This window comes from Malus sylvestris, chromosome 6 (assembly GCF_916048215.2).
Source record: "Malus sylvestris chromosome 6, drMalSylv7.2, whole genome shotgun sequence".
Classification (NCBI taxonomy): domain Eukaryota; kingdom Viridiplantae; phylum Streptophyta; class Magnoliopsida; order Rosales; family Rosaceae; genus Malus; species Malus sylvestris.
The window spans coordinates 29,664,478-29,672,751 of NC_062265.1; the positions used below are offsets into that span (position 1 = coordinate 29,664,478).

Consider the following 8,274-nt stretch of genomic DNA (forward strand, 5'->3'; position numbering starts at 1 on the left):
TTTCGTTGAAAAATCATATCATTTAAAATAGATGGATACAGATTGTATTACTTTTCATTACTACTCTACATATGAACGAATATGTGACACTCCCTCTCCTTCCTCTGCAACAGCTCACGGTCCACTCTCAGTCGAAAGAACATTTAGGGGAAGAGCATAGCGATCCGCTGTCATGACTGAATCACAGACAGTCGCTTCACAAATAAGTTGAAATTGTTGTCCCGATCCACCATGCTTATGCGGACGTACTTTGGACCAACTCCAAAGTGCCTTCCTCCTCTTGTTAACATCTTGTAGCCTCTTAGGAAGCTTTCGCAATCTTCCACGCGATCGTCCTCACATTTTAGCCACGCGAAAGCTGCAAATTGGTTAACAGTAGAGTCAGCTTAACAGCTTCAAAAATGTTTACACAGTTATGTATAATGACTCCTAACAAATCATTTCGTGATTTTTCACTTACCAGGTTGAGGCTGGGAGTCCTGGTTGAGGAAGTGGCAGAACCCTGGTGTAAAGTCGGGCAGACTAAACACTCTGCTCCTGTTCACCGCCGCCCTAAGTAGCTGCCACCTCTCTGCCATGAGGTGGTAGCTAATCCAGAAAAAGGATTCATAGGAACCAATGCGGCCAACGTTTTCAGAGGTGTTGGTCATCACCTCTAAAATCTTGGCAGCTCGGAGCTGTGAATCCCTGGACACGCCAATGGTGTTGAGCTCTATGAATTTGATCATCTTCTTTGCAACTTCAGGATCTTTAACAAGAGCCCACCTGGAAGAAAAATTCAAATCAGAGATCATTTTTCGTAATGCAAGAAGTAGTGTTCGCAGAGCAACACAACCAAGATACAAGAACTAAGACTCTGTGATCAGTATCAAGCTTACCCAATGCGAGTCCCGGCATGGCCAGTGGCTTTGGAGACGGTGAACAGTGTCAGATCATGGTCCGCAGGAGAAGAAATCGGGGTATACTGTGGCCAGTAGTAGGCCAAGTCGTGAACCAATATACCCCCCATTCGATTGACCATGGAATGCCTGACGAATCCATCAGGGTTGTTTGGGGAGGTCACTAGCTCTATATAAGGTCCCTCTTTGCTGAAGCGTCGGGCATCACCGGCCCACTTGTACAAGCCGGACTTCAAGCAGTCCGTCATAGAGGGGTATGACTGCAAAGAAACCATCAATAGCCACCTTAAAACACACAACATCATACACACATTTACAGACGAGCAGCAAAGAATGCAAGTTCAAATTATCGCCATCACGCGATGAACTATCTTACTAGTTTCCAAGAAAAAATGAAGCGTGATCTTCGCTAGGACTAGGCACGCCGAAATGTTACGAATTTGATAAGAGAGTAGACTGTATAACGTGACGTGTAAAATTATTTTTTTTTTTTTAATTCGTTACTCCATGAATTATGATTGAAGTAATAATATAAAGTAGAATATTTGAGTTAATTTATGAAGGCTTAGATATATATTTTCTTACTTATTTGATCTGTCCGAATGGGCACATGCTTGGACATATTTTATGTGTGCAGGACAGGATAAATAGGGACGAACCAGGAAGGGAGACGAAAGATGTAGTGAAAATTAAGAGGGGGGTGGGGGGTGGGTATAAGGATAAATAATTGAGATACCAAAATTCAAAAGCTTCAGAAGCAAGGCAGGCAAATTAAATGCCATATTATTAATGTCACACACGTGAATCTCGAGGCTTCTCAGGGTTAATGCTCGTAACTAGGGTTCAAATCTTCTGCACTTATTTTTGTATGTGATATCTCTGTGATTTCTATTATTGCTTGACATATGGTAATCCTCAACTTACACATGTCGATCAATGATAAGGGCACAAAGAGACCACACAAAATGAGTTAAAGAAGATTTGACCTCTCATAACCAATTACGTGTAGATGTTCTTTATCATGCATGAAAAGCCAAGAGATCAAGCAAGATGACGCCATCGGTGTAAATATCTGACTTATGTTAATCAATTTTCTAATTAAAGTAGACGCCATTGAAAAAAAAGCATGTCCACCAAGCATAGTGATTAGATAAACAAATACAAAATTAGGAGAATAAAACATGTGGTTTCATCACTGATGCATAATGCATTTGACTTTGCCTTGATTTGTTGGTAAGTAAACTAGTGACCTTAAAATATTCAAAAATCTATAACTTTAAAGCACTAAATATAATTAAACTAAACAAAAAAGGATTAAAGTTAAACCCAAAATATCAAGCTTACCGAGTAGTATGGGGCGGCCGACACCACATTCATTGGCTCAGATCCATCTTTGGGAGCTAGGGCATAGAGGGCGGCTAAAAACAGCTGGGATGAACCCGTCCCGACCACGATTTGGCGGCCGTTGGTGACGGCGTTGCCGACCACATTGTGTAGTCTCACAACTTGTTTGGCAAACTCCGGCTCCAAAAACCAGCAAGGGTTTTTGACATCTGAGAAATAGCTCATAGACTGCCACCCAGAGATCACAACTGTGGTTCTTTCACCCATCCGCTGCCAGTAATTTTCATACATAGTAGGGTCACCGCTGCATTCACCAACACAGTAAAAAAAACATAACATGTTAAAACAAAAAAAATACGATACCACTGTCGCGTGACGAGGTAGATAAAAAGAGAAGATACTACGGCGGTTACACGGTCGAATCTGTCCTCACAAAACATAAAATCCGGAAAAAAAAAATCTGTCGCACAGTAATGAGATTCCCTAAAATTGCATGGAGCCATGGAGGTAGGTATGGTATGGGGCAAGGTGGGTCCCACTCTATCAGCAGATCGATGACTAGATGGATACCCATCAAACATCAGACCATTCTAAGAGGGGTTAAATCTTTTGTGGGTCCCACAGGGCGGTAAGATCCAGAGAATCTCGACATGGGGGGGACCAAAAAGAAAGATCATGAAAAGCTAATTTTACAACTTGGACGGCTAAAAGTTTTGAAGATCTCAGACAGCCCAGGGCGCACTTTAGTCATTTCTGCACTTCGCAGAAGGCCATTAAACAGGTGTGCATCTAAAAGCCCCATGTAGTGCCTCATGCTAACACGCACTTCGGGTAAAAGTTGCCATAAAAAACATGCACATAGGGGACTCCAACTTTGGCATGATTGGTAAATTATAGTAATGGTCTCTTAATTTTAACTCAATTAGAATAATGTTCTCTCAATTAAAAGTTTATTATCATTGATCATTCAACTTTAATTCAACTAGAGAAATTGTCCCTCAAATAGAATCCAATTAGAGCAATGGTCCCTCAACTTGAACCCAATTGAGGTAATGGTCCTCCCAACATAACTCATTTTGACAAAATTCTTTGGCAAGTCTGACGCAACCTCGTCAGTCACAAACCGCACAAAGCTTCAGCGCAGGAACATCGAGGCATGGAGGTTGTCCACATCCACCTCGTCGGACGAAATCGAGGTGTTGGGGCTAAAATTGGTGGTGCCCCGTCACCAAATCAGCCTCTCGATTTGCTGAGTTGTGTCGAGATCGAACTCGGAGTGACGTAATCGACCAAGCTACGAAGCGAGTTGTGAGATCTCAAGTTGTTGTGGTAATTGGAAGCGTAATTAGCAGACAGATGCGACGTCGAGGACCTCTTTTTTCGTCGGGTTGTGGTGGTGGTATTGGGGACGAAGAAGGCCAAATCCTTCACCCTAGATCCTCTTTTTCATTTTTAAAGTTTTTAATTATTAAAAAATAGTTTTTTAAATAACTAATCCTTTTTTTATTATTTTTTATTTACTTTATGCAAAGTTGGCAACCGCATCAACACCTCATATTTGCCACGTCATCGCTTAACGGTTTACTTAATGGATTTTCTAACGGATATATAAAATTGAAATAAAATGATAAGCAAATGTATGAAATTGAAATGTTTTAAAGATGTTGTATAAGGTTGTAATAGACCTCAAACATGAGGGGATACTATGTAATTTACCCTAAGATTAATTACCTAAATTAATTGATTAATTTCCTAATTAATTAATTAATTTCATAATTAATTGCAAGATATTATTTTGACATAATATCTTGCAATTACACCCAAAAACCACCATATGTGGCCGGTTCCCATCTCTCCAAAGGGGGCGGCCACACCCCTATAAATATCACCTCATTTCTCCAAAAACCTAAGTCCATTCTTATCCTAAAATTCTCTAAACACTTTTTCTCTCAAATTCTAACTTTGACATCGGAGGTTCTTCAGCCAAAACCCCCTCCCCCAATTCATCGTGGGTGCGTAAGGCTCTTGACTTTGACCTCAAGCGTTAATTGTTTTGTAGGTGCAATTTCATCCAAGAAGAAAAAGGCGGAAATTTGCATCCACAACAATGGTCCTTCCAACATAACTCATTTTGACAAAAATTTTACGAAGTTAACAAAAATAACCATAACTACACATTTTGATGGGTTGAGGGACCAATGGTAATGGATTTTTAGTTGAGAGACCATTGCTACAATTTACTCTTAACATCTTTACTATAAACTCTCAAACTTTTTGGGGTGTGAAAACTATTGAAGCGGTATTTCAATTCACTCATACATGTCATTTAAAAAGTTAAAATATAGGGTAAATTACATTTTATCCCTTCATATTTCGGTGCAATTACAATTTTGTACATCTTTAAAACATTTCAACCTTATAAATTTAGTATTATTTTATTTCAACTTCATACAACCGTTAAAAAATCTGTTAAGCTAACCGTTAAGTGATGACGTGGCAAATATAGGATCTCCATTTGTGCTGACGTGGTTGCCACATTTGTGCCACATAGCTAAACAACAACAAAGTCTTTTCCCACTAAGTGAGGTCGGCTATATGAATCCTAGAAAACCATTACGCTCGATTATGTGCTACGCCTTTCGTTAGATCTAAGTACTAAGTCTTTTCTTATAGCCTCTTCCAAAGTCTTCTTAGGTCTTCCTCAACCCCTTAGGCCATAAACATTTGTCCCGTAATCGCATCTTATAACCGAAGTATCAGTAGGTCTTCGTTTCGCATGTCCAAACCACCGTAACCGATTTTCTCTCATCTTTCCTTCAATTTCAGTTACTCTTACTTTATCTCGGATATCCTCACTCCTAATCTTATCATTTCTCGTGTGCCTATACATCCAACAAAGTATTCTCATCTCCGCTACACTCATTTTATGTACGTGTTGATGCTTCACTGCCCAACATTCCATGACATAAAGCATTGATGGCCTTATTGTCATCCTATAAAATTTTCCCTTGAGTTTCAATGGCATACGACAGTCACACAACACGTCGGATGTACTTTTCCACTTCATCTATTCAGCTTGTATTTTATAGTTGAGGTCTCCATCAAACTCTATGTTCTTTTGCAAGGTAGATCCTAGGTAGCGAAAGCTGTCGCTCTTTGGTGCTTCCTAATCTTCAATCCTCGCCCCTAATTCATTTGAGCCTTCGTTTACACTGAACTTGCACTTCATATACTCTGTCTTTGACCGACTTAGGCGAAGACCTTTAGATTCTAACACTTAATAAAAAATTTAAAATGTTAAAATAATTAATTAAAGAAAAAACAGAAGCCCCCTCTTCATCTTCCATACCCTAGCCACCCCTCCATCCCTTCCACGGCTCCACCCCTTTCCCCTATCACTTATACACCTTTCTCTAACCAAAAATCTCCTTCATCTTCCTTCTCCTATCACCAATCATTTGCCCCAAAATTTCCCCACCCCAGGTCGCAGGTTGATCCACCCTCTTCGCCATCACTTATGCACATTTCTTTAATCATGAGTACTCTTCTTCATCTTCCTTCTGCCATCACCAACCATTAGCCCCAAATCTTTCCCACCCCAAGTCGCACGTTGCAACCACCCATTGCCTATCACAAAGAAATTGCATAAGGTAGGTCCGATTTCAAGCAGTAGCGACAGCAGGACGCGACTCTGTGGTGCAAATCCGGCTCGGCTTGGTGTCGATGCTAGAAGTTCTGATTCGATGAGGCTTGATGTCAATGCAATCGAACATGAGATTGCTGGGTGGATAAGGGTGATCGAAGGAGAAGGTTGAATTGCTAGAAAACCATACGGCGACGGCGAAGGTTAGGGAAAGTTGGTGTTTTGACGGGAAAGATAGGTTTTTTGGTTTTTTATTTATTTGAGGAGTTCATAATTAATGGGGGATGGGTGGGTGATGGGGGATGGGGGGTGGACTTGGGTGGGAAATATGAAGGGGATTTTTACTTCTTTTTTTTTCTTTATTAATTTTTTTATATTAAATGTTTAGTCACGTGGCACAAATATGGCAACAACGTTAGCACAAATGAGAACTTCATATTTGTCACGTCATTACTTAACGTTTAATTTTACAAATTTTTTAACGGCTGTATGAAATTGAAATAAAAAAAAATATTAAATGTATGAGATTGTAATTGCACCAAAACTTAAAAGAGTAAAATATGATTTACCCTAAAATATATAACAGTACTCGATTAATTTAAGATACCGACACAAAGGCATCCCGACAATTTGTGATGCATACAAGTTTATGTGACACAATGATGTTGTTGGTCAAAGGTTCAGTTACTCTCATCTATGGTGCATGTTAGAATTGCTTGGGAACAGGAAAATGACCGACGGAAAAACAGTCATCGAGTACAGAAGGGTTGGCCAGCTCAAACATGCGCCATGGAAAATCTCAACCCTAAACAAGGATCTCTCCTACCTTCCCCTATCCTAGCCCTAAATAGTCAGCACAGTAAACAGTACACAATATTAAAAGAATTTTAATGAAAATGACCGATATTATTTATTTTAACGAAAAATTATATTTTTATACTAAAAATCAATTATGATACTATTTACTTTACTCTTTATTTTATCTTTATCGTTAAAACTCTAAATTTTCAAATCATTTTCATTAGTTTTCCTCAAAATTAATCAGAAAACTGAGGAAAACAATAAATATTTTAGTCAAAAACAGAAAATCGGTAATGTTTGAGGGATTTTTTGCAAAAATATCACTGACGTCAAGTGAAGTTTATGACATAATATTCCATTATTTTGACCTCCTTTATTAAATTTCACATGCCATCACACCCTTGCTTTGCCTGACACCTCCTGTGCCTCCCATTTTACACAAAATTCAAAAGACAATTTTGGCCCTGGTTTTGAGCTAATTTTAATGGTTTACTTAATTAAATACCTTGACGACTCAATGGAGCTCGTATACTCGAAGAAATTTGACACGAGTTAAGTCAGTTAATTATTACGGAATTTCACTATTAAACAGAATTATACATAAAAAAAAAATAGGTATATAAATATCACTTCCAACTTTTAAACGGAAGAAATCTTAATGGGAGGATTAGATGATATAATTGAAAACAAATAAAAAATTAAGAAAAAAAACAAAACAGGTGTTGAAGCACTTACTGGTCGAGGTTGATAACTTTGTCCATGACATCTTGGCCAGAAGAAGAAGAAGAAGAAGAAGCGGACAGACGCGTCCTCTGCGCCGCCTGAGCTTCCTTCCCAAAACCCATGTCCGCCATTGACGGCCCTCTCTGCTCCTCCACAGAGAACCCATGTGGGCCCCCATCCTTCCCGCTCTCGTAAACCACCCTCAGAACCAAGCTCAGATTAAGAGCCAGTGACAGCCCAAGCAAGTTCCTCACTGTGAAAATCCCCAGAAAGTTGGCCATTTTTGCAAAAACAAAGAAATTGGAGGACCGAGAAACAAACCAGAGTGAGCGAGCGAGTGAATGTGAAGAACTCAAACACTGGAAGGCGGATTTATAGCAGAACCCAGATGATGAAAACCAAGTTTGATCGCCAGATGGACGGTGAAGATTGAAGCTTTGGCTCAGACACCCCTGCACTTCAAATCAAACAGAAGAGATGAATCAACAAAGAAGGATGGTTTTGAAGATTTGGAAGGACTCTGAAAACTTTAATCAAACTCGCGGGTTTCAAAGGTTGAAACTTTTACTGAAAAGCTGATGAAATGGGTGAGTTGAAAAAATTTCCGACCGGATTTTATCTCAGGAAACGAGAAATCCCAGAACGATTTTCCAGGAAAATCGCAGGTTTCCGATGCTAGATCTCGAAGATAATGAAAACCCAATAAGACCAGATTCATATATTTCCATGTGTGCGAGTGTATATATATATGTATACAGATAGATAGATATATGGGAGTTATATATATAGATGCACGGGGGGTTAATAAGGAATTCGAAAAGCTGCTGTTACTACATGCTCTGTCTCCATCTTTCTGTTTGCTTT

At 39.4% G+C, this 8,274-nt stretch overlaps 1 protein-coding gene across 3 annotated transcripts; it reads right to left on the reverse strand.

Moving 5' to 3' along the window:
* LOC126626143 (tryptophan aminotransferase-related protein 2-like) lies at positions 1 to 8,274 on the reverse strand. Of its 3 annotated transcripts, none has more exons than XM_050295366.1 (6): positions 8,245 to 8,274; positions 7,423 to 7,862; positions 2,244 to 2,547; positions 879 to 1,159; positions 461 to 765; positions 1 to 358 (listed from the first exon to the last, which is right to left on the reverse strand). In XM_050295366.1, exons 1-6 carry the CDS (start codon positions 8,257 to 8,259, stop codon positions 171 to 173), a joined length of 1,533 nt encoding a protein of 510 aa, XP_050151323.1. In that variant the 5' UTR covers positions 8,260 to 8,274; the 3' UTR covers positions 1 to 170. The 3 variants fall into 3 exon arrangements, with proteins under 3 accessions (XP_050151323.1, XP_050151322.1, XP_050151324.1); XM_050295365.1 differs by lacking the exon at positions 8,245 to 8,274 and adding an exon at positions 7,979 to 8,236; XM_050295367.1 differs by lacking the exon at positions 8,245 to 8,274 and adding an exon at positions 8,020 to 8,137.